This window comes from Pezoporus flaviventris, unplaced genomic scaffold (genome assembly GCF_033815535.1).
Source record: "Pezoporus flaviventris isolate CSIRO_AGI_PZ_B2104156 unplaced genomic scaffold, CSIRO_AGI_Pfla_v1 ptg000097l, whole genome shotgun sequence".
Taxonomy (NCBI): Eukaryota; Metazoa; Chordata; class Aves; order Psittaciformes; family Psittacidae; genus Pezoporus; species Pezoporus flaviventris.
In genome coordinates, this window is record NW_026892645.1 from 6,459,128 (window position 1) to 6,483,691 (window position 24,564).

General features: G+C 60.6%; 3 protein-coding genes across 4 annotated transcripts; 2 read left to right on the forward strand and 1 right to left on the reverse strand.

Moving 5' to 3' along the window:
* The first annotated feature begins 1,286 nt into the window (after positions 1–1,286).
* On the forward strand, positions 1,287–6,952 carry CDK9 (cyclin dependent kinase 9). The gene is made up of 7 exons (XM_061476599.1): positions 1,287–1,398; positions 1,758–1,839; positions 2,597–2,687; positions 4,437–4,603; positions 4,758–4,929; positions 5,004–5,152; positions 6,223–6,952. Exons 1-7 carry the CDS (start codon positions 1,307–1,309, stop codon positions 6,586–6,588), a joined length of 1,119 nt encoding a protein of 372 aa, XP_061332583.1. The 5' UTR covers positions 1,287–1,306; the 3' UTR covers positions 6,589–6,952.
* A 1,332-nt stretch (positions 6,953–8,284) lies between these two features.
* Positions 8,285–12,562, forward strand: FPGS (folylpolyglutamate synthase). 2 transcript variants are annotated; one of them, XM_061476483.1, is made up of 15 exons: positions 8,285–8,391; positions 9,204–9,332; positions 9,416–9,469; positions 9,564–9,628; positions 9,704–9,818; positions 9,913–9,990; positions 10,261–10,322; positions 10,410–10,512; positions 10,589–10,666; positions 10,745–10,889; positions 10,973–11,071; positions 11,204–11,354; positions 11,436–11,511; positions 11,734–11,803; positions 11,872–12,562. In XM_061476483.1, the coding sequence occupies exons 1-15, from the start codon at positions 8,293–8,295 to the stop codon at positions 12,291–12,293; spliced, it is 1,746 nt and encodes a 581-aa protein (XP_061332467.1). In that variant the 5' UTR covers positions 8,285–8,292; the 3' UTR covers positions 12,294–12,562. The 2 variants fall into 2 exon arrangements, with proteins under 2 accessions (XP_061332467.1, XP_061332465.1); XM_061476481.1 differs by lacking the exon at positions 8,285–8,391 and having other exon boundaries at positions 9,057–9,332.
* A 40-nt stretch (positions 12,563–12,602) lies between these two features.
* On the reverse strand, positions 12,603–24,213 carry ENG (endoglin). The gene is made up of 15 exons (XM_061476484.1): positions 24,031–24,213; positions 19,992–20,149; positions 17,954–18,088; positions 17,297–17,447; positions 16,999–17,155; positions 16,699–16,831; positions 16,314–16,488; positions 16,084–16,226; positions 15,737–15,874; positions 15,421–15,465; positions 14,745–14,855; positions 14,403–14,648; positions 14,149–14,212; positions 13,950–14,051; positions 12,603–13,162 (listed from the first exon to the last, which is right to left on the reverse strand). The coding sequence occupies exons 1-15, from the start codon at positions 24,086–24,088 to the stop codon at positions 13,044–13,046; spliced, it is 1,935 nt and encodes a 644-aa protein (XP_061332468.1). The 5' UTR covers positions 24,089–24,213; the 3' UTR covers positions 12,603–13,043.
* Positions 24,214–24,564: the final 351 nt, after the last annotated feature.

Consider the following 24,564-nt stretch of genomic DNA (forward strand, 5'->3'; position numbering starts at 1 on the left):
GCCCTATGGAGGAGGGTGCCAGCCCTACAGATGAAGGTGCCAGCCTTTGTCAAGGCTGACAGCCCTATGGATGAGGGTGCCATCCCTATGGAGGAGGGTGACAGCCCTATGGATGAGGGTGCCATCCCTATGGAGGAGGGTATCAGCCCTATGGATGAGGGTGCCAGCCCTATGGAGGAGGGTACCAGCCCTATGGAGGAGGGTGCCAGCCCTATGGATGAGGGTGCCAGCCCTATGGAGGAGGGTGCCAGCCCTATGGATGAAGGTGCCAGCCCTATGGAGGAGGGTGCCAGCCCTATGGAGGAGGGTGCCAGCCCTATGGATGAAGGTGCCAGCCCTATGGAGGAGTGTACCAGCCCTATGGATGAAGGTGCCAGCCTTTGTCAAAGGTGCCATCTCTATGGAGAAGGGTACCAGCCCTATGGATGAAGGTGCCATCCCTATGGAGAAGGGTACCAGCCCTATGGATGAGGGTGCCATCCCTATGGAGGAGGGTACCAGCCCTATGGAGGAGGGTGCCATCCCTATGGAGGAGAGTCCTGCCCTGCAGACAGGGCCCTGCCATGCACATCTGGGGCTCAGCTCCTGCCCTCCCTGTGCCCCATGGGGTGACAGCCAGCTGCCATCACTGCCAATGGAAGCCCCTGTCACCAGCTCTTCTCTCATGCTGGGGCACCTTTGGGTGCCCCATACGGGTGTCTCCCTGCGGGACAGAGAACCCTAGGACCAGCAGGGTTATGGTGTCTGTGTTGTCCCCCATCCCCAGGGAGCACCTGGCGGTCCCGGTGTCCAGGATGCCCGTTACTGCTCTGGCCCTTGCTCCCTGTGCTCGCAGCCTTGGCCCCAAACAGCCCCAAACCCACCCGTTCTGCACCCACAAGTGGACATTGCTATGGGGAGGCTTCACCCCAACCATGGCGATTTCTGCCAGCAAAGCAGGAACTCGGGGACCAGACCCCGGTGTCCCCTCGCCCCTGTCCCCTCCCCACGTCCCCTGGTGCAGTGCAGCGGCAGGGAGCGGAGATGCTGCTGTATCCCGGTGACACGCGTTGGGGACAGCAGCACCGGGGAGCGGGGACACGGCGCTGCTCCATGGGGATGCTGAGGCACGGGCACGGTGACAACATGGCGGCCGCCGCCGGACTACAAGTCCCAGCAAACCCCCGCAGGACTACAAGTCCCAGCAGCCCCCGCGCGGGGCGGTGACGGTGCGTGCAGCGGAAGTGCGGTGGCGGCGGTGGCGGAGGTAAGGGGCGGGCGGGTGGCGGTGCGGTGTGGAACGGAGCCGGGTCGGGCCGGCGGCGCCATGGCCAAGCAGTACGATATGGTGGAGTGCCCCTTCTGCGATGAGGTGTCCAAGTACGAGAAGCTCGCCAAGATCGGCCAGGGCACCTTCGGGTGAGTGCTCCGCCGGGCCCGGCTCACCGCCACCGGGCGCGGCCTGCCCCGGCCTCAGCCCCCTCAGGCCTTGTTCGGGTCCTTCCCTCATCCCTCCCTCTGCGTCCCCGGAGCCTCTCATTCCCACCCTGGGGCCCTGCTCTGCGCCAGGATATGGCAGAGTTTATCCTGGAGACAGTGGGGGCATTGCCCTGTGTTCCTGAGGGGCTCTACTGGTCTTGGGTGCAAAGGGGATGTGGCTGTGTCGGGCACAGGGCTGCGTGTGTGGTGCTGTGGTGTGTCTCGGTTGGGATTGTGCCTGGTCGGGAGCGCTTGGTGCCTTCCTTGTGCTGCTCAGGGGTTGGTTTGTGTTGTTACAGGGAGGTTTTCAAAGCCAAGCATCGTCAGACGGGCAAGAAAGTAGCGCTGAAGAAAGTGTTGATGGAAAACGAGAAGGAGGGGGTAAGTGTGTGAGCGTGTCCAGGTTGGGATTGGGGAGGTCGGGACTGGGGGGTTCGCAGGTGGGAGTTAATCTTTGGGGTGGCAAAAATGCACTTTCACTGTGTTCTTTAACAAAGTTTATGGCTGTAACATGGATGTGGGCAGGATCTCAGCCCTGGGGCGTTTTGCCTCCCCTGCCTACACTGTGATAATGTTGGTCCTTGAGGTTGCCCATCCAAGGTGCCCCTTCTGGCTACAAAGGCACATGGCAGCAGTGTAGTGCAGTACCTGCGTGGTGACTGGGCTGCAAGGAGCTGTTGCAATGATGCTGCTCACACGTTCTTCCTCCCCTGCCGCCCCCAGCGCAGGGCTCCACACTGGCTGTTGCTTGTGGAGGAACTGGGTAGCGTGTGAAAGGCACGTGCTCAGGGGTGTGCAGAGATGGGGTAAGTTAACAGCTTAAATGGCATGGGCAGCAGGCAGGGAGCCTGCTCTGCAGCTGGAGCCAGGCTCTGCCATGTGCTGTTGTGAACAGGCACCATGGAAACACCTCTGTCTCATGGCGGAATCTTCATCACCACCGGTGCCTGATGATAAATAAACTTGGACAATCCTGGGGTCTGTGTTGTATTTTAAACCTCTCATTGCCATTCAGTGATTTGTCGAGGTGGGGCTCAAACAGGTCCCCTGCCAAGCAGCTATGGTCATGTCTCTCCTGTTCTCTAGGCAGGGGTGGCCTGGTCTCCTGCATCTCTAATCCCTGTTCTCTCCTTTCCAGTTCCCCATCACAGCCTTGCGAGAGATTAAAATCCTCCAGCTGCTCAAACATGAGAACGTGGTGAACCTCATCGAAATCTGCAGGACCAAAGGTAGCTGGCAGGGTCTGCCTTGTGCTGGCTGCTGCCTTTGGTTCATCCCTTCTTTACTGCTGAGCAGCCTGGTGTCTTGTGCTGGGAGCAGGGTCCTCCAGCTGAGCATGGGCTTCTGTTCCTGTCTGTGGTGTTGCTGCAGCTTGGCTGGGAAAGCTGTTGTCAGTCCTGCTAGGATATCCCTGTGCCATGGCCGTGAGTGCTGCCTGTGCTGGAAAACTCACCTGTGAGAGGCTTTAAATAAGCCACCACTGGAGACACTTTGAAGCAGAGAGTCCTCAACCAGAGCTGATCTTGTGGCTGTTCACAGGAGCTCGAGCTGTCCGTCTCAGCTGGCTTATGATGGTTGGGTTTGTGGTAGCTCTGAGCTGAGACTCAATCAGCATCTTTCTGTCGGTGACAGAAACGTGCTGTGAGGGCTGGAGCTCCAGGTGGGGCTGTTCAGAGCTGTTGTACCACACACAGTGTTCCTTCAGTGCGTGGCTGGCGTGCTCAGTGCTCCTGGCCTGGCTCTGTGTCAGTGGTATGGCTTTAAAACATTAGCTAGTTTGAATATATCATTCTCTTAGATACATTTTTACTGGAAAAATGCTTTTGAAAGTGGCAGCTGATGCTTCAGCCACAACATCCAGTCAGTCCCTGCAGTTAAATAAACACCAAGTGGCTTGTGATTGATTTTGAAGAGCCCGGTCACTGAACTGGGGAAAAACCTCTGGCTCAGGACCAGGGATTGCAGTTACTCCAGTACTCCACTGCGTGTAGGTTATTGTCTGGGCAGGTAGGAGTGAAAACCAGTGACAGGTTAATCTGTAATTCATTGTGTGGTTAAGTTGGGATGACTGTGCCTGGCAAACCCAAGGTAAATACTTTTGGAGACGCACGAGTTGCGTGTGTTTTGTTGGAATTCCACTTTTCATCCAAATCCACCTTGACCTTAGTTTCCAGTGAAGCAAAAACTTTGCATTTGCTGTTCTCAGGCTTGAAGGTTTCAGAAGGGGCTGTGTCCGTGTAAGGAATTGCAAACCCAGTGTGGCAAGCAGTGATGTGTTTCCATGGGGGCTGAGCTTAGGCATCCTTTTCTGGTTGGAGTTGCTCATCAGTGAGTTTAGCTGATGAAAATCAGCCTTTCTTTTTATAGTGTTTTGCACGTGTGCTCTAGGAACAAGATTGGAATCGGTTGCTTCGTGTGAGGTTTCCTGTTACTGTAAATTGCAGTTGGAGCTGGAATTTTTCAGTCCCTTTGATCCAGATCAGTCTGTTTTAGATGCAGTTTGAGGTTGCGGAAAACCTCACTCTAATATTAGAGAGAGTTTCTCTGTTTCTGCATTTCCCCTGGGGCTGTCTTTGCTGGTGCCTCCTCTATCGCTGATGCCATCAGTGATAATGCTTGGCTGGCAGCGAGGTGTGTGTGCACCTACCAGCCACAGCTTGCAGGGAGGAAACCCCACGGCCGTTATTGCACAGAACAAGCACAAAGTGAAGCTTTCAAAGGATGTCATTTCCTTTCCTTGCCTAACTGATGAAATTCACTGCTCTCACCCTCATCCCCTGTTCTTCCATTGCTGGTTGTGCTGTCTCAGTGCCTCTTTAAGAAGGATCTTGAGGCTGTCTCTGGTTCTCTGTGTTCCTGTGCCCTGAGGTTTTGTCTGATGAGCACTGTATGAGCAGCGGGGTGGCTGGGAGGGCAGGAAGGAGCTGTGATGGGGTTAAGGGTCCCGTGCTGACAGTCCCTCTTTGCCTCTCCCATAGCTTCTCCCTACAACCGCTGCAAGGGCAGTATCTACCTTGTGTTTGACTTCTGTGAGCACGATCTGGCTGGTCTCCTCAGCAATGCCCACGTCAAGTTCACACTCTCAGAGATCAAGAAAGTGATGCAGATGCTGTTGAATGGGCTTTACTACATCCACAGGAACAAGGTAATGTACCAGATCCATGCTCTTCATGGCTTTCCAAGGAGCATATGTCTTAGCACGGGCTGGAAGGGAGTCCAGACTCCAAGTGCCCTCTAGCACTAGGTACCGAAGGAGGGGACCTTCGTGGCTTAACTTTTTGGTGTCTGTCCTTATGCAGATCTTGCACAGAGACATGAAGGCTGCGAATGTCCTGATCACACGGGATGGAGTCCTAAAGCTGGCAGACTTTGGGCTGGCTCGCGCCTTCAGCCTGGCTAAGAACAGCCAACCCAACCGCTACACCAACCGCGTGGTGACCCTGTGGTACCGGCCGCCAGAGCTGCTCCTAGGTACGAGGTGCTGGGCTCCGCTCTTCTCTGCCCTTCTCCTTCCCCCAGGTGACTAACACGGAGTCTCTGTTTAGGGGAGCGGGACTACGGCCCCCCCATTGACCTGTGGGGTGGAGGCTGCATCATGGCAGAGATGTGGACCCGCAGCCCCATCATGCAGGGGAATACGGAGCAGCACCAGCTCACCCTCATCAGCCAGCTCTGTGGGTCCATCACGCCGGAGGTGAGGGCGAGGGCATGGGCAGGGAGGAAGGAAGCGGTGATGTGGGCAATGGCTGGGATCAGGCACCCCTGGCTCCATTCCCTGCTCTGTATGCTGGCTTCTGTGTGCTTCCAGTGCTGGAGTGTGGCAGGGAGGCTGGGGAAGCTCCTGCAAGTGGTGTTTGCCTCCTGGTGGCTGGGTGCACTGTGCTTCCCTTGTGTAAGCTACAGCTGACACATTACCTGTGTTCAGCCTCTGAGGAGAAGAGGATGAACCTGGTCTTCCAGACCTCCTTTGCGAAGGGCAAGTTGTATCTTTGAGCACAGAGAGGATGCTGGCTGCTCCAGTGTGAAAGAGCAGAATGTTACATGTAGGAATCTGGCCTGTGTTTGGGGGTTGTCTCTGAGATAAACACCCTCTGAATTCCTGCTTAAAGAAGAGTGGGGTTTTTTGATCACCTTGAAAAGCCTCTGGAGTTCTAACTTGTGATTCGTGGCATCAGCTTAGCCTGGTGTGAGTGCTCAGCTCCTTATTTAAGAGCAGCTTGTCCTGCCCTCTGGTGGGGACCGAGCTGAGGGTTGTGCGGGCAGCTGCAGAGGCCTCACGGTACATACATTGTGTGCATACATTATCTGTGTACACTGAAGGCGCTTTCTTTTGTATGTAAATACCTGCTGTGGTTGAGAGAAGTGCCCGTGATTGCATCATGCTTTGCTCTGTAAGGATAAAAGGTGCCGCATACATCCCGGGTGTTATTTAGCAATGAGTTTTGTCACTCAACCTTTCTGGATGTTGGAGCTGTGCTCTCTAGTAGCAATTTTGTGGGAGAACCAGAACTCCTGGAGCATCCTGCGTGCCATTCCCACACCAGAAGGACGCTGTCTTGACTTGTCCACGCGTCTCCAGGCTTTAGTGCACCTTTTAGTGCCTCCTTCATCCTGTGGGAACAAGGTCTGCTGGCTTGGAAGTTATAAACTAGCATTGTCTCAGCAGACCTCGCCCTGGTTTGCCTGAAGGGGTTCACATCAAGAATGGCTTGTCCTCTCCATAACTATATTGTCCCAACTCCCCTTTCTCCTGCCTTTTCCCAGGTTTGGCCTAACGTGGATAAGTACGAGCTGTACGAGAAGCTGGATCTCCCCAAGGGCCAGAAGCGCAAGGTGAAGGACCGCCTCAAAGCCTATGTGAAGGACCCCTATGCGCTTGACCTCATCGACAAGCTGCTGGTGCTGGATCCCGCGCAGCGGATCGACAGCGACGACGCGCTCAACCACGACTTCTTCTGGTCAGACCCCATGCCCTCGGACCTCAAAAACATGCTGTCCACCCACAACCAGTCCATGTTCGAGTACCTGGCCCCGCCGCGCAGGAGGGGTGGGCACATGCCCCAGCAGCCGCCTAACCAAGGCAGGAACCCGGCTGCCACCAACCAGACCGAGTTTGACAGGGTGTTCTGAGCAGGGGCGGCCCCAGCGGGGTCCTGCTTGGGGGAATCCGCAGGTTGCATTGAGCAGGGAGGTCTGTGCCTGGGAAAGGACTTTCTTCAAGGTGAAGTGCCTTGAACCGAGCTCTGTCCTCTCCTCGTGCAGCAGCTCAGCCGCTGTGGAGCTATGTGACTGGAGAGACTTGCGTCCCTGCAGCTTTGCACAGAGCTGTGTCCCCTTTGCAGCAGCCTGTAGTGGTGATGTTCATCTTGCAGAGCGGTCGTGATGGAGAAAGCGACTCTCTTGGTGCTGAGGCTCTTGGCAAATGGTGCTGTGACCAGCCGGACTGGGGGCAGCTGCTGGGAGATGCTTCTGCTCTCTTGGTTGGTAGTGGCACCTCTATTAGCTCCTCTATGGTGTATCTTTTGAGCCCTGAAGCTTTGATGTAGGTCGAGGCAGGTGCTTCTGAGTAATGCAGAGCTGTCTTGGGGAAGGCAGCGTTGCTCTAGGCAGGATTACTAACTCACTGGAGTTGGGCTCCAGTCTAGTTTGGGCTTACTGGGTAAACTGGGGGGTGGCTGGCAGAGCTTGTTCCATACAGCCAGGGTTTGCAGTGGGAATCGCTGGGCTGTAGCAGCAAGCAGCACCCTCATTGCAAGCTGTCTGCTCTCCCCTGTGGCCTCTGCCCTGGAGCTCTTGGCTCCAGTGTAGATCCAGGGCACTGTGATGGTGTGTGATCGCCTTCTGGACCCTTGTGGGACCACCTCAGTCCTTCCCAGCTCGCTGAGCACTTGTCTTCCATGGCCATCAGCCGCAGATGGCTCACTGAGCCCCATGGATCCCAACCAGGTAACGTACGTGCCATGCAGGGGGTGATAACCTTTGGCATCCGGTGGGTTGTCCGTTAACCAGGCTAATGGCTAAAGCCACGTCGGTAACGTAAGGCCTCAGGGGAGGACGCAGTGGTGAGCGGGGCCGTTCTCAGGACACAAAGTGAGGCTGATAAAGGACATGTACAAGGTAAATCTCTTGGTGTGGGGCTCTGATTGCACCGGGGGGGTGTGTGTGGGGTTGGTTTCTTTGGCTAAACCAGGGTTGGTTGCAAGCAATAAGCCAGATGGCTTCAGCTGGTTGTGAATAAACACGATGCAGTCCAAAAGGGCTGGGTTTAACCTCTGTGTCACTCTTGCTGAGCAGGGTGAGCTGCCGCAGTGCTGGGATGCAGCACCTCTGGCCCTGCCGAGGACAGGCACCCAGTTTGGGGCTGGATGGGGGCATTCCCATGCTGGTGCCTTGCTCTGCCTGTTCCCCCCCCCGCAGGGTCAGCGCTGTTAGTGCTATGGTGGGTTAATGCTGCATGGGCAGCATTACGGGGTGCTGGGGGCACCGGGTGAGGGTGATGCTGCCGGGACAGGGGCTCCCTTGCGCCCCAGTGCGTGGTTGGGGGTTTGGGGTCATTCCCCTGCACCAGCCCCTCCGCATCGCCCCGAGGGTTCCCCCCCAGAGGTGCCTCCATGGTGCGGAGCGAAGGTTCCGGGTCCGTTATCCCGGTGTGCCCCCCACTGCCCTTCACAAACATGGCGTTGTCGTCGTGTCCGTGTCCCGTCCCCCTGTCCCCCCCCCCAAAACGTGGCGCGTGTTGCCCGTTTCCAAGATGGCGGCGGTGGCGGGAGGGTGGGGGCGTGGCCTCGCGGTGGCGCGCCCGGGGCCGGGGGGCGCGTGCCTTGGCGCGGCGGGATGGTGGCGCGGGGCGTGCGCGCGCTGCGCGGGGCGCTGCGGGGCGCGGGAAGGCGGTTCGGTACGCGGCCCGCGCGGGCCCCCGCCATGGAGTACCAGGTACCGGCTATGGGAGAACGGGGTTGGGGGGGGGGGGGGTACCGGGAGGGCTCCCCAGCCCCGCCGGACCCGGGCCAAGCCGCAGGCCCGCAGCGGGGTGTCGGCGCTGCTGTGGCCCCGGTCCCGGCGTGCAGCCCGCGGCCGTTGCGCACCGCGGTGTGCTGCCCGCAAGCCTGCGGCAGCCGGGGTGGCACAGGGCAGACCCCTGCCCTCTCCCTGGGATGCGGGGACCCCACCGCGGAGATGGAGCCTGTTGGAGGCGGGAGCATCCCCAGTGCCCCGTCCCTGCCTGCTGCGATGGAGCCCGCTGGCGCGTCCGTGCACCACGGACAAGGGCTTGTTCTGTGCCAGGGCCCCACTGCAGCACGCACAGCGCCGGGGCCAGGCCTGTGTGTCCCCCCCGTTCGGGGTGCTCGGTGCCACCTGTAACAGCGGCACCGGTGTCCCACGTGCTCGCTGTTGCCTTAATCGGCGCCTCTGTTTAACCACCAGCGGGGCGGCACAGAGCACCGCCCGCGGCGCCTTTGGGTGCTGTGGGTGCTGGTGCGGGGCCAACGCCGCCCAGGGAGGCGCGGTCCCTCCCACTGTTAAATGCCCCCATCCCCGTGGCATCGCGGCGCCGGTGCTGCCGGAGAGCGGGGTTTGGGGGGGGAATGGACGACACCATGGCGGAGATGCCACCGGGGTGGCTGGCAGAGGATGCTGAACCCCATGGGGCGCTGGAGCGGGCACGGGGCGATGGGTGCAGGCCTGATGCTGCGGTGATGGGTACCGCTTTAACCACCCCTGTGCCGGGGGGCGGATCGTTCCAGGATGCCATCCGGACCCTCAACACCCTCCAGACCAACGCCAGCTTCCTGGAGCAGGTGAAACGGGAGCGTGGAGACCCCCAGGCCCAGCTGGAAGCCATGAGGGGCTTCTTGGAGAGGAGCGGGCTCAAGGTGAATGGGGGGGTATCCCCAACGATGTGTCCCCCCCCCATGCTGGCGGCTGGGGGTCTCACCGGGTGTTTGACCTCCGGCAGGTCGAGGACCTGGATCAATTGAACATCATCCACGTCACGGGGACGAAGGGCAAGGTGAGGCAGGGGGGGCGGTGCTGGGGGGGGTCACCATCACTGGTCCCCTTTGCTCCTGGTCCACTGGGACGGGGTTTAACTCTGCTCCCCGCAGGGCTCAGCGTGTGCCTTCACCGAGTGCATCCTCCGCAGCTATGGGCTGAAGACTGGCTTTTACAGGTGGGAAAGGGGGTGTCAGGAGGGGTTTGGGGGGGTGCTGGTGGTGCTGTGCTTGACTGTGCCCTCCCCCTTCAGCTCCCCTCACCTGGTGCAGGTCCGAGAGCGCATCCGCATCAATGGGCAGCCCATCAGCAGGGAGCTCTTCAGCAAGTACTTCTGGCTCGTCTACAACCGCCTGGAGGAGACCAAGGTGGGGATGGAAGGGGGGCTCCCTCCCTTAGGACCCCCCCCCCCCATGGGGTATGTGTCCCCTGCTGTCCCCTTACCCCCGCTGTGCCCAGCAGGACCCCGCGCACGGCAGCATGCCGGCGTACTTCCGCTTCCTCACCATCATGGCTTTCCATGTCTTCCTGCAGGAGAAGGTAAGGGGGTGGTGGCACCCAGCTTGTGATGGGGACATGGCGTGGGGTGAGGATCCTTGGGGATGGGGCACATGGGGTCCAGCCCCATGCTGGGGCAGGATTTGCATCAGTTGTGCTGTAAGAGGGGATGCTGCGCCAAGTGCATGGTTTCCCATGAGTAAGGCACGTGTTCAGGTGTGGGTTTGCAGGGCAGTGATGCCTGCATCCCTGAATCCATGGGGGCACCCACTGCTGGTGGCTCTGATGGCTTTGCTGTCCCTGTGTCCCCAGGTGGACCTGGCAGTGGTGGAGGTTGGCATTGGCGGTGCCTACGACTGCACTAACATCATCAGGTAGGAGCTGTGGGACAGAGCCTGCCCCTGTGCCTGTTATCCCTATGGTGGAGGGGGCAGCGTGGATACCACCACACTGCATCCCAGGGCACCGGTGGTGTGCGGGGTCTCCTCCTTGGGCATCGACCACACCAGCATCCTGGGGGACACCATGGAGAAGATTGCCTGGCAGAAGGGGGGCATCTTTAAGGTACGGAGACTGCTCCATCCTGCTCTGTGTGTTTGGGGTGCACTGCCCGTGGTGCTGAGCACCCCTGTCCCCGCAGCCCGGCGTGCCAGCATTCACCGTGGCACAACCAGAGCGGCCATTGGAGGTGCTGAGGGACCGAGCGCAGGAGCGGGAGGTGAGCTGGGCAGCAGTGGGGTGGATGTGGGGCACCCCATAGGGAGGGAGGGGGGGGCTCAACCTCCTCTTCCCCCAGTGTCCCCTCTACCTGTGCCCGGAGCTGGATGACTTTGAGGACCACGATGCTCTGGAGCTGGGGCTGGCGGGCTCCCACCAGCGCAGCAACGCTGCCCTGGCCCTGCAGTTAGCACGGACATGGCTGCAGCGCCGCGGCTGCCGGGGTAAGGATGGGGGGGCAAGGGATGGGGGGGGGTCAGACGTTGCCGTGGGCCCCAGGACCTCAGCACAGCACCCATCCCATCAGGTCTTGGGGAGCTGAAGGAGATGCCACCAAGCACCAAGCTGGCGGGGAGACCGGTGCCATTGGCGCCTGCATTCCAACCCACCGATGCCATGATCCAAGGTGCAGTATGGACATGCCAGACCCCCCCCCATCTCATAGCGCTTGGAGGGGGGGCATCCTGTGCCTGGCTGCCTGCCCCACATGTGGTCCCTATGGGGTCCCAGCCATGCCCTGTGCCCCCCCCCTCCCAAGGCCTGCGGGACACAGAGTGGCTTGGCCGGACCCAAGTGCTGCCCCACGGCCCCGTGACGTGGTACCTGGACGGGGCTCACACCACCAGCAGCATCCAGGCCTGCGTGCGATGGTTCCGCCAGGCTGCCCTCGGCCAGGACAGGCCCCACGAGTAAGGAGGGGACAGGAGGGGACGCACGCACAATGGGGGGGTCCCCGTGGGGCATGGGGGACCCATCATTTCTCTCCACAGCGGCTCCGAGGTGCGAGTGCTGCTCTTCAATGCCACGGGGGACCGGGACACGGCAGCGCTGCTCAAGCTGCTGATGGTGAGGTTTTGGGGTGCAGAGGGGGGGCGTCACTGGGTTCTCTCTGTGCTGGGACCTGCTTTAGTGTCAGCATGGGGAGCAGTGAGGTGGAGCTGATGCTTTGTGCTCCTGGTTGTATCCCACCTCCATCCCTGGGTGCACGGGCGCACTCGGATCGCCCCCTCCCTGGACCCATCTTCCCTGGTCCCACACGTGGGTCCTGCAGGCTCTGTCTCCCCACAGCCCTGCCACTTCGACTACGCCGTCTTCTGCCCCAACTTCACCCAAGCGACATCAGTGACCAGCAACGCAGGTGGGTGTTGGGGAGCCGGGGTCTGCTCCATCCCCGACTCCCCTAATCCCTGACCCCATCCCTCGCAGACCAGCAGAACTTCAACGTGACGGTGGAGAACGCCCTCACCCGCTGCCTGCAGAACCAGCAGACCTGGACACGGCTGCTGGAGGAGAAAGGGGGCCAGGACCCCTGGCTCCCAGCCCCACTGCGGGTCGGGGGGCTCCTGCAGCCGGCCCCTTCCCGAGGGACCCTGCTCCTCGTGCCCCCGTCCCCACGACCCCTCAATTCCCCGTCCCTGGTGTTCCCCTGCCTGGCGCAGGCGCTGCGATGGGTGGCGCAGGGCCGGGACCCCCACCTGGCAGCACCCATGGGTGCTCACCCGCACCCTGCCGCCAGCAGCGGGGCTGTGCTGCTGCGGGAGGCGGCTGCCATCCGCGTCCTGGTCACTGGGAGCCTGCACTTGGTGGGGGGGGCCCTGCGGCTGCTGGACCCCACTTTGTCCCAGTGATGGGGGTACCCCTTGGAACACCCTGAGGATGCTCAGAGGCGGTTGGGGGGTTCAGGGGACCCCCAACCCCATCCTGCCTTCACCCTTTTCACCCCAGTGCCTTTTGCCTGTGCCCCCTATGGGGACATTGGCTATGGGGGGGAGATGCTCATGGCCCCCAGCCCACCTGATTGGGAGGACCCCTCATTCTAAGGGGGTTGCCCCATGGTGTACCGGGGCTGTGTGTGTGGTTTTGGGGGGCAGTAGGGGGGAGCCTCAGGCTGTGCTGAGCCCCCAATCCCCCCCCCCCCCCCCCCAGAGCAGGACTAATTTAATGTAGGAGAGATTTTTATTATTATTAATAACAGTTTGTAACTTGGACGTGGAGCTGGGGGGGGAACTGCCCATGGCCCCCCCCCATGCTCCCAATAAACCTCTTGCTGCTCCCAATGGTGCCTGCTGCCTTCTTGGGGGGCTGCAGGAGGGCCATGGGGCATGGCCTGGGGGGCACCATTTCTGCCTCTCCCGCCTGTCCCCATTTGATGGGGAGCCTTGGCGGGGGGGGGCTTTGGCAATAGCTGCTCTCTCTGCCTCCCCCCTCCCCAGCATGGGCTGCCCTTGGGGGGCCAAAGCATTCACTGAATGAGTAACGGAGGCCCCCACCGGGCTCGGCCTGAGATTTGGGGTAAGAAAATGGCTTAATGGGTCCGGGCTGGGTCCCCCAAGTCTGTGCCCCGGGGGCAGGGTGGGCTCAGGGGTGCCCGGGGGGGGTCAGGCCATGCTGCTGGTGGAGCAGGGGGTGCTCTGGGTGCTGCCGATGCTGTGGTTGGTGCTGCTGCTCTCCGAGGCCGGCGCCGTGCTGGAGACCGGCTGCAGTTTGGAGATGGGACCTGGTGCACGCCGTGGGGCCGGGGGGGGACATGGCAAGGGGAGAGCAGGCTCAGGGGGGGCTGCCAGGGCCACGGCTGCTCCCATGGCACCCACCAGCCCCAGGCCAAGGACCCGTCCGGATTGATCCCGTGAGATGGGCACGGGCACGGTGACAGCAGGAGGGGTGGCAGGGGGGACCCCAGGGCAACACGGTCCATATATATATATATATATATATATATATATATATATATATATACACACACACACACATATACACACACACACACTATATATATACACACAAGTACACTATATATATAGTATACACATATATACACACATATATGCATAGATACATATATACATATGGAGTATATATACACTATATATAGTGTATATATACTATATATACTCTATGTATGTGTATATATGTGTATATGTATGTATATGTATATATACACATATATATACATATATGTATTTATGTATATATACATGTATATATATAAATATATATGCACATATATACACATATATATGTATATATTTGTATACACACACACAAATATAGTGTGTGTGTATCTATGTGTGTATATACATCTATATATAAAATTATCCACCCTGAGAGGGGTTATTCCCCCATGGCATTGCCAAGAGAGCCATAAGGATGCTGGCAACACAGCAGCCTGGCCCCTGGCTACCATGGCTATTCAGGACACAGACAACCCAGCAAGGGACATGTGTGTGCCCCCCCCCTCCGCCCCCATCCCACAATAGGGGTCCCCAGGGGTGATGGATACTCACGGGTATGTGAGTAGATGTACCAGAGCCCGGCAGTGAGGAGTGCGCCGATGAGGAAGGCACCAAAGGTGATGCCCAGGACTGCAGCCAGCCCCAGCCCGCGGTCTGTGATGGAGATAGAGCCATCAGCACTGTCACGCTGCAAGGGAGTCCCTTTCCACCCCTATTCCCACCCCAGCCCCTTTCCCAGCCCCAAACTCACTGTTGGTCAGCCTCCAGCCGTCCTTCACCGTCACCTCCAGGACCTTCTCAAAGATGGTGTTGTTCTGTGGGGTGGAGGTTGGGGTCAGAAGGGGGACACCTGCACCCCACCACGGGGCAAGGCTCGTTGGGAAGCGGGGATGCTGCTGCTCCACCGCACAACGGGATGGGATCAACCCCTTGTGTTACCACCACCGACGGCGGGGACCAACGCGGTGGCATCGCAGGGATGGGGCAGGAGGGGGCCGGCGTTACCTGCAAGCCCGCCTTGCACTTGAGCGTGGCGGAGAAGGGGACGCGGCCGCCCTCGGGGACCACGTAGGTGAATCGGAAGCGCCAGACCTTCCTGCCGCGGGCGCTGGGGGGGCCCTGCAGCACGGCCACCCCTGCGCTGCGAGCCTCCCCTCCCTGCACCAGCAGCACCGGCTCCCGGCCCGGCGCCGCCAGCCAGCATTCCTTCAGCTGCAGGTCGGCAGGGTGGTCCTCCCACCGCATGGATGCCTGCGAGCGATGCGCACGGTGAGCGGCACCGGAACGGGGAGGGATGGATCCGACACCCCCCGCCCCATCCCAACCATGGCACCGAGCCGGGGGTACCTGCACAAACGCCTCCTTGTTGACCTCCAGCTCTGCCTGCGGTGCCTCGAAGGCGGCCGTGGGGAAGAGGCGCAGGAAGAGCTCCCGTGGGATCTTGCACTGGAAGGCTACCTGCGGGGGGGGGGGGGGCAGCACTGGGGTCACCCCACAGCGCCCGGCACCCTGCCGGTGCCACTGGCACTGTTACCTCATCATGAGATAGCATAGAATAGCATGGACTATTATATCACCACAGATATCAGAGAATATCCCCATGGATATCATAGAATATCCCCATGGATATCATAGAATATCATAGAATATCCCCATGGATATCATAGAATATCATAGACTATCCCCATGGATATCATAGAATATCATAGACTATCCCCATGGATATCATAGAATATCATAGACTATCCCCATGGATATCATAGAATATCATAGAATATCCCCATAGATATCATAGCATCAGAGTGGAAAAGACCTTTAAGCTCATCAAGTCCAACTGTTCCCCATCACTGCCAAGGCCACCACTAACCCATGGCACTGAGGGCCTCATCTGTTTGGTTTATGAGCACTTCCAGGCATGGTGGGTGATTCCACCACTGCCTTGGTTCTCCCGTTCCAATGCCTGATGAGGGGAAAATGGGGTCCAGCCCCAGACATCAGGTCCAATGGGAAACCTGGCTCTTACCCGCACGCTCCGGAGCACTGCGCCCTTGGCCAGGTTGAGGATGAGCTGTGAGAAGGGGAGGAAGGTTGGGTCAGATGAGTGGTCCTCAGTGCCAGGGTCTGCTGCCCCCAGTCTAATGGGTCCCACCATAGGATGGGGTGTTATGTTACGGGATGGGTTCCCACCATGGTGTGGTGTGGGACAGGATGGGATAGGATCCCACCCACACTGCCCCGTCTCCACCAGCACACAGCTGCAGCAGCCCTGGGCTGCACGGGGATGTCTCCAGCCACCAAAAGCAATGAGGACCCCATGGAGATGCCAGCCCCTTCCTCACCTCGTTCTTGGCGTGCTCCCAGCCCTCCAGCGAGGTGCCGCAGTGGCTCAGGGGGGTTCTCAGCATGAAGTGAGTGGCGTTCTTCTCTGCCTGGCAGCTGATGTCCCGCAGGGTGATGTTCACCACGTCCTTGATGGGCTGCAGGGAAGCACCCAGCGCTCACATTCGATCTCACACATTCACTCACACATGTGAGAGTGAGTTTGAGTGTGAACGTGTGAGACAAGGGTGCCAGCCCTATGGAGGAAGGTGCCAGCCTTTGTCAGTAGCACCAGCACTCAGAGCAGGCTGTAAACCCCCCCCCCAAACATCTCTGGGGTCTCTGGGACCCCCCCATCACCCCTCACCTCCAGGTGGGACCTGGCGATGACGATCTCCATGGTTTCATCCGTGCACTTCCATGGCTGGAGCATCAGCAGCAGCACGTGGGGCAGCGAGTACGTAGTGGGGGACGGGGCTGTGGGTGTCACGGGCACCCTCCTGACCGCCTCTGTGCCGTGGGGAGATGTGGGGCTAAGCAGGGGCAGTGGGACTCCCCAGTCCTGCCCTGCCATGGGGTGCACCCATGGGGCCTCACCGTGGTCCTGGATCTCGAGGCTGACGCGGGTGCTGGCGGGGATGGTGGAGTAGGAGGCGATGATGCTGTAGTTCTTCTCGAAGGCTTTGGCAATGAGGCCCCGCTCCGAGTCAGGCAGGAGCTCCCCAGGGAGCAGCAGCGAGGAGATGGGAGCGATCTTGTAGCTCCCAGAGACCTAAGGACGGAGTGGGAACAGCGCAGGGGAGCTGAGCAGGGATGGGGGCGGCTGGGGATGCTCAGAGCAGGGGCAGCGTCTGGGTTCATCCCCATTAGGATGGCTTACGAGGGGCTGCCACCTCCCTATACCCAGCGTTCCCAGTGCCACCCTCCCTGTGCCATTGGCATCCCTTGGACACGCACACACGCACGTCCCACTCAGCCCTACCAGGAACTGGATGTGGCAGTTGTTGACGGAGAGGGACCAGGTGATGTTGGCCCAGCTCTGCAGGATGAGGATCTGGTTGCTCACGGCTCTCTCAGGACAGCTCAGGGTCAGGTTCACCTCCGTGATGGGGAAGCTGTGAAGCCACAAGATTCCCCCTTCCTGCATCAGCATTCCACACTAGAGGCTCCCATACCCACCTTGGGTTGGTGGTGCTTTGCCTTTGAGCCACATCACCCCTTCCCAAGCATCTCCAAGTATCTCCCACCCTCTCTGCCACCCCAGGGGTCCCATGTGTGGTACCTGGGCTCAGGCTGCAGACGGATGATGTGGGCAGCCCTGGTGCTCTGGGTGTCCCCTCGAGAGCATCCCTTCATCCCATGGAAGAACACCTCCGTCTCCAGGTGCAGCGTGGCATCAAAGCGCTCCTGGGGGATGCAGTCCGGGGGGCTGGCAGGGTCTATGGAGGCAAAGAGAGGAGTCACCAAACAGGGCTATGGGGTGGGGAGATGCCGAGGGCCGGGGCATTGTTCCCCGTAGCATCTCCCTCAGGGCCTCGGAAGCAGGAAGACCCCAGACCACCTAAGCCAGCCCCACGCACCTTCTCCCAGGCGGAGCTGCACCCAGCGGGGGTCCCGCAGCTCACTGTAGGATGTGATGCCCCCATAGGCATCCCGAGCCCAGGCCAGCAGCGGTCCCTTGCCAGTGGACACAGCCAGTGCTGAGGTGATCCCCGTGTCCAGGCGGGCATCCTGCAGGGCGAGCACAGCCTGAGCTGGGGCAGGGGGGAAAGCACATCCCTGCCCCACACCGGCTGCATGGGGAGAGCAGGGAAAGCCTCAGTGTGGAGGATGCAGCCGGTTGGGCATCCCTGGAGCCCTGGCTCCATCATGGCTGGGCTTGGGGTCACCCGGATGAATGGGGGGGTTCAGGGAGCAGCCGGCAGCACGCGGAGAGCTCGGCCCGCTTTATTATTAGCCACAAACAAAGCAGGAGGTTTATTTTGCTAACAAAGCGCTGGGCCCCGGCTCAGCTCGCTGGAGCCAAACCCATCCCTGACCTTCCTCCCGCCGGCTGGAGGAAACGGGAGCTTTTTCCAGCCCTGTGCGTCATTCCCTGCCTGGCCGGCCTCATGCTCAGGCGCGTTCCCCCTCCCTGGGGTACCATGAGCATTGTCTCCGGAGATAAGGGGACTCATCCAGCACCCCCCCCCTCCCCAATGCATCCCCCATCCCTACCATGGGGATGTGGCACTCACGGTGTGGATGACCAGGTCCGGGCATGGGGAGGTGATGGTGGCGAAGCAGTGGGAGCACACGAGGATGAGCACCGCTGACCGGGTGCAGCCACCGGCTCGCGGTGCAACCAACACCTTCAGTGGGGAGGAAGGGGCCTGTGGGGAGAAGGGAGAGTGTCACCACTGTGGGCACCAAGCACCAATCCCTGTCACCTCCCTGCCCCCCCCCCCCATCTCCCCTCGGGCTGGCTCTGCAGGATGAGGGATGCGGAGATGCCCCATGGCTGTGAACCCACGCTGGGGGAGCAAACAGCCCCTGGCTCCGCTGAGCAAGGGATCAGAGCATCTCCACCTTGGGAATGGTGGCATTGCCACACTAGGGTCCAGGGCACCCCCACACTGGGGTCTAGGAACCCCCCTCCTTACAGACCAGGGCATCCTTGTGTTAGGGGCTGGGTACCAGCGTGTCATCCTGCTATGGACTGGGGTGTCCCCACACTACAGACTGACATCCCCACACCAGGGACTGAGGCATCCCTATGTCAACAGCCAGAGCATCCTCACACCCAGGCAGGACTGGGGTGTCTCCACAGCAAAGACTTGATATCCCCATACAGGGACCAGGGTACCCCCACCCTGCGCACCAGCACATCCCCACTGCGTATCCCCACCAAACGCCAGCGCATCCCCATCCTGTGCACCAGAGCATGCCCCTGCGGGTTTCCCCATTCCAGCACCGGGACACACGGGAGCACTGCCCAGCAGCCTCCTCTGCACATCCGGATGGGGAACCCGAAACACCACGGGCTAAATCTGGCAACTGCCGCCTGGATCCCGGCTCACGAAGTGCTGAGCCAGGCAGTGGGCAGGGAAAACCAGGCTGAGAGCAGCCACCAGTGCTGGGCACAGGGCCTTTGGGATGGGGCCATGGCCAAGCTGGGATCCCGTATCCCCATGCTGGGGTGCCCAGGGTCCCCGGTTGCTGTTTTTCCTGCCCTGCTGCCGCCTTTTAGGTAATTATTTTCTATTTCTTTTCTTCTGCATCACGGGATCTGCTTATAGAAACCAGCTTCCAGTAATTCTTCTATAAGTGGAGCCGCAGGGCTGGGTGCCGCAGCCGTGACATCAGTGCGTGTCCCCTGCCGCCGCTGGGGACAACCTCAGGGCACAGCACACATTGGGATGGGGCAAAACGGGCCCTTGTCAAACCCACCCCGAGCAGTGGCTCCCAACCCTGCTCCCTGCGAAAAGCAGAACTGGGAGGTGGTGGAAGGGGGGGACGTGGCGCCAGGCAGCCCAGGGCTGCGTCTGAATTGGGTGCTGATGGGAAGGGAGCAGGGTTGTGCTGCAGAGCAAACCCATGTGAGGGTGGAAACCCAACCAACAGCTCCGGTGCCAGGGGGTTGCTGGGCCCGGCCTCATCTGGAAGATGCTCAGGGCACTGGCAGCTCGGTTATCGACCCTTTGGCAGGACATGATAACGCTGACAGCCAGAGTTCTGCTCGCCTGGCTGCTTTCAAGTGATGTGCCTCCTTCCATCCCTCCTTCCATCCCTAATTCCATCCCTCCATCCCTCCTTCCATCCCTAGTTCCATCCCTCCATCTCTCCTTCCATCCCTCTATCCCTCCTTCAATCCCTCCTTCCATCCCTCCATCCCTATTTCCATACCTCTATCCCTCCTTTCATCCCTCCCTCCTCAGTGTGGTCCCCACTTGGTGTCCATAGCTCCATCCTTCTCCTGAGTGAGGACCAGCCCATCTCCCCAGGGAAATAGGGGTTCCTGGCATGTCCAGCACAGGGATTGCTCTGGAATCATGGGCTGGTAAAGAAGTTGCCTCTAAAGACTTTAAATTCCCAGCAAGACCAGGCACACCAGTGGCTGCATGTGGAAGGGAAGCTTGGACACCGTGGAAGAGCTGAATCTGCCTCTTCTCACTGCTTCTTAGTTTTGAGAGCTGGGATACCCTCCTTGGTACAGCGGGATGGGTGACGGACAGTGATGGGTGACAGTGCAGGGTGACAGCACCAAGGTGACAGCGCCAGCCCTCATTTACTCACCTTGGACCACTCGACGCTGAGTACATGGACTTCCCGGCTGGTGCGCAGGGAGCTGCTGCTGCTGCAGCCCCGCGGCACGGTGCTGGTGGCGTAGGACAGGGCGATGGGCGGCTCCAGCGCCACCGGCTGCAGGTCACAACCCTCGGCTCTCCCGGGCTCTGTGCGGAAAACAGGAGCCGTCAGTCCCCGCTGCGGACGTGGGGTGACACGGGAAGGGGTGTGTGTATGTGTATGTGTATGTGTGTGTGTGGGGGGGCCGCATTGCACGGCCCCAGCGCCGGCACAGCGCCCGCGGCACCATCTGCGACGTGTTTGTTCGGGGCTCGTCCGGGGCTGCCAGGACCCCGCCGCAATCACGTTAATGACCCTTGGATCCGGGATGGAAAACTGCTGCGGCCCTGCCGCGTGCCAAAACTCGCGCCTGGCTGCCCCGGCGATGGGGCGGTGGCGGAAGCCCCCCCCCCATCTCCCTCTGTGCTGCAGGAAAGTGGGAAGCGCAGGTATGGAAATGGCTGTAAAGCTCATCCTCCGCAGGCGCCGAGGCGTGAGCTTTGCCCCATCCCGAACCCCCCGGCGCGGCGCTTGAGCGAGTGGGGCCGGCGGGCGGCTGCCAAGGGAAATCCTGAGTGCAAGCAGCCGTTTGAAGGCCTGATCCTGTGTAAATCCGCATTCGCCTCGGCCGTTTCCTCTGCTCCGGGCTGTCCTCGAGCTGGCCCCTGGGATGCGAGGTGTCCCGAGGACCCGCTTGCACCCACTGATGCCCCATTGAAGGATGGAGCCATGGGGCTTCCCATCGGGAGATAGTGCCTTGGGTGCTGGGTTTGCTTTGGAAGTGGCCACTGAGCTCCATCCCGTCCCGTTCCATCTTTTCCCATCCAGGCAGTGTCTGGTCCCCGCACCAGGGCCACCCAGCGGGGGCTGGAGGTGGAGGGTGCGATGCTCCCTGTTGTCAAGGCTTAGAGATGCAGCCGGCAAAGGGCTACTCGCACCATCACTGCGTCCCCGTCCCATCGGGATGTTGTGGCTGCGGCCGCAGGGTCACGGTGCAGACCCCCCTGGTGACGCTGCCGCAGACCCACCTATTGTGCATCGCTTCCTCCCCAGCCAGCTCCGCGGCCGCATCGGGAGGAAGATAAACAGCCGCTTATCTGGGCTCCGCAGCCTGCGTCCCTCTTCCCCTCCGCTCCTGCCCCGAGGCACCGGGCACGGCCACGCGGCCCCGCCGGGCAGAGGACGGGCAGCTCGTCACACCTCCGGCAGCATCCCGAGGGGAGGTCAGGCAGGGCCAGGGCTGGACCAGGGACGGTCCAAGTGGAGGGGATGCGGGGCAGCGGTGCCAATGGGCACCACCGGCATCAATCCCTGGGGAAGGCAGTGGGCTCCAGCGCTATGTCCGGATCAGATAAGGGGGCGCAGCGGGGCCGCCCGGGGCGATCAGATAAGGGCACTGTTATTTTTGTACTCCAGGAAAAGGAAAAAAAAAAAAAAAAAAGAACAAAAAAGAAAGAAAAGAAAATCCATTTTATGTTTTTCCAGCCGCCCGCCCTCTCCCTTGCTCTGGCGCGGCGGAGACCAAGGACCAGGGATCGTCCCATTGCGGGTTAGGGGCCAGCGGGGGCATTCCAGGGTTTTTTTTGAGCAGATCAAAGGCCTTGGGCAAGGAACAACACCCGGGGCTGGTGGGATGGGGGGGGCGCGGGGCTGGGGTGGCTCCGGCGGCGCAGGATGCCCCATGGGACGGGCAGCGCCACTCCGGCATCCCGGCATCCGGCGGTGCCGCCTCGGCACTTGTGTAACGAGCTGCCCGGCCTCAGCATGGGACAGGGATGAGGATGGATCCTGCACTGAGAATTGAGGGGGGGGTGTGTCACTCTCTGAGACACCGCTGGCTCTTGGACCATGTGGAGGTGGCATCGTGGCTCAGATGATGGCGCGGATGGGACTGGGGTCTGGGGCCGATGCAGACTACATCATTCCTGCCCCTCTCTAAGTCAGCCTCTCCCCAGGGACAGGATGGGATGACCCAGCATAGTGCTCACGCTGCAGGGAGCAGAGACAGTCACTGCCAGGGGGGAAGCACAAAGTTCCTGGCCTCTAGAAGCTGCTGTGTCCATGAGACCCCCCAGCACTGCCCCTGCACGGGTACCGCAGCCCCATGGCTCTCTATGGGGAAGGGGCAGAAGAATGACAGGAGAGGGAAGGATGTGGCATTTGTGCACAGGTAGGGAGGACAGGGACCATATAGCACAGCAACACAGGCCCAGGACTGTATAACACTGTGTTATACACAGCTACATAGGATGGAGACCGTATGGCACAGCTACATAGGATGGGGACCATATGGCACAGCTACATAGGACAGGGACCCTATAGAACAGATACATAGGACAGGGACCGTATAGAACAGCTACACAGGACAGGAACAATATGGCACATAGGATGGGGACCGTGTAGCACAGCTGCATAGGTGTGGGATGGTACGACAGAGCTGAATAGGACATGGTCTATATGTCAGAGTTACACAAGACAGGGACCATACACGCACAGTCACATAAGACAGGCACTGCATGGCTCAGTTATGCAGGACAAGGACTGTATGGCACAGCTACGTAGGCAAGGGACCAGACAGCACCACTAGGACAAGAACTCTGTTACACAGCTCCATAGGACAGGGACAGTATGCAATAGCTGTGTTGGATGGAGACTGTAAAGCAAAACTATGTAGAACAGGGACTATATAGCATGGCTAGATAAGACAGGGACTGTATGGCATAGCTACTCAGGATGGGGACCAAATAGCACAGCTACACAGGACTTAATCCATATAGCACAGCCACGTTAGTGCAAGGACTGCATGGCACACCCATGTAGGATAGAGACTGTATGGGACAAGTACAAAGCACACGGACAGTACAGCACAGCTACATAGGACAGAGATGACATTGCACAGCTGTGTGGGATGGGGACCAGATGGCACAGCTCCATGGTATAGGGACTGTACATCACAGATAGGGAGCACAGGGCCCCTATGTCACAACTGCATAGGATGTGGACCATATGGCACCGCTATAGGATGGGACTGTACCGCACAGCTATGCAGGACACGGACCTTATTGCATGTACACATGAGATGGGGACCGCATAGCACAAGCACAGGACAGGGACCATAGGATACAGCTACAGAGGACACAGAACTTACTGTACACTACACAGGATGGGGACCGAATGGCACAGCTACGGGGAACATGACCCATACAGCACAGGGACCCCTGGCACAGCGACCAGGGGTGACAGCAGGCAGGGAGGGGGCACCGAGCCTGGCAGTAGGGACACCCGACCATCACCCATCCTGGCGCTGGCCGCTGCGGTGTCTGGGAGGGACCGGCCCCGGCCTTCCCGGTTCCCCTTCCCTCCACCATCGGGTCACATCCCCGGTCCCCAGCTCCCTGCCCTCCATCCAGTGCGGGTGTCACCCTTTGGAATCCCCCCTGTAGCTTCACAGGGACCTCGGGGTGGCTTTAGTGCTTCCCTGCCCAAACTGCCCCAAGGGGCGGATGAGCCCCGAGCTCCGTTCCCGCGGCCCACACAGGGCTTTCAGGGCTTTCCCACTCTTTACCCCTGCTCCCGGCGGCCCCACACTCTCCCCCCCCCGGTGCCGGGAAGCCACCGAGACCCCCGGTTGTGCCATTGCTTCACCCGGGGCCCAGCAGCAGCACCTTCGACAGCTTCTGAGCGTGGTGACGCAGCCCGGATTTCGGGGGTCCCGGGGAGCAGCAGCGCTGCGCTCTGTGTGTGTGTGTGCGTGTCCCTCACCGGGGATGGGGGTTTTGTCCCTCCTCACCCCTAGCGCTGCCCCCCCAAAAACCTCCCCTCCCGTGAGGCTCCCAGCGGTCTCACTGCCCCCGACGGCACAGCCGGGACCCTTCAACCACGGACCGGGACTTCCCCATCCCCGGCGGTTTCCGCTGCCGCCCCGGCGGTCCCGTCCAGGGGTCCCATCCCGGTGCCTCGCTCCCGGTCCCCCGCAGCCCCAACTCACCCGTGCGGCCGAGCAGGGCCAGCAGCAGCGGCAGGAGCGGGGCGGTGCGGGGGCCCATGTCCGCTGCGGCCGCTCCCGGGGAGCCAGCGCCGAGTGCCGGGCGGCGGCGGCGGCAGGAAACCGACTCCCTTCGGAGGAGGGTCCGCGGGCGGCGCGGCTCCGCGCCGGGAGGAAATGCCGCTGGCGGCAATGGGGCCGTGCCGGCGGCGGGGGGGGGGGCGGCGGAGCCTGCCCGCAACGGGGAGGGGAAGAGGAGGGACGGACCGTGAACACCAACACCCCCCCACCCCGCCCCGTGCCTCAGTTTCCCCACGGCTCCGTGCGGGGCATCACCCCCGAGGATGCGCTGGGGATGGCACTGGCACACGGGGGGGGGGGGGGCGGGTGTCCCCAGGGACCCCCTGAGCTGGCACTGGGTGGGATGCAGGGGTGCGGGTGGGGTGCACCCCCCCAAAAGACGCCCGTGGGTGCTGCTGCAGCACGGCCCGACCTGCACAGTGAGGAGGGGGCTGCCCCGTGTGATGGGGATAGGGG

Bases quoted from the DNA above. Each gene is read 5' to 3' on its own strand.
- FPGS (XM_061476481.1), top strand. From the start codon at position 9,057: ATGGCGGAGATGCCACCGGGGTGGCTGGCAGAGGATGCTGAACCCCAT. The intron at 10,323-10,409 runs GTAGGAGCTGTG...ACTGCATCCCAG, and splicing joins GACTGCACTAACATCATCAG to GGCACCGGTGGTGTGCGGGG. The intron at 10,890-10,972 runs GTAAGGATGGGG...CCATCCCATCAG, and splicing joins GCAGCGCCGCGGCTGCCGGG to GTCTTGGGGAGCTGAAGGAG.
- ENG (XM_061476484.1), bottom strand. From the start codon at position 24,088: ATGGGCCCCCGCACCGCCCCGCTCCTGCCGCTGCTGCTGGCCCTGCTC. The intron at 17,156-17,296 runs GTGCGTGGGGCT...TTGCCTCCATAG, and splicing joins GCAGCTCCGCCTGGGAGAAG to ACCCTGCCAGCCCCCCGGAC. The intron at 14,213-14,402 runs GTAACGCCGGCC...TCCACCCCACAG, and splicing joins AGTGCAAGGCGGGCTTGCAG to AACAACACCATCTTTGAGAA.
- CDK9 (XM_061476599.1), top strand. From the start codon at position 1,307: ATGGCCAAGCAGTACGATATGGTGGAGTGCCCCTTCTGCGATGAGGTG. The intron at 1,399-1,757 runs GTGAGTGCTCCG...GTGTTGTTACAG, and splicing joins ATCGGCCAGGGCACCTTCGG to GGAGGTTTTCAAAGCCAAGC. The intron at 5,153-6,222 runs GTGAGGGCGAGG...GCCTTTTCCCAG, and splicing joins GTGGGTCCATCACGCCGGAG to GTTTGGCCTAACGTGGATAA.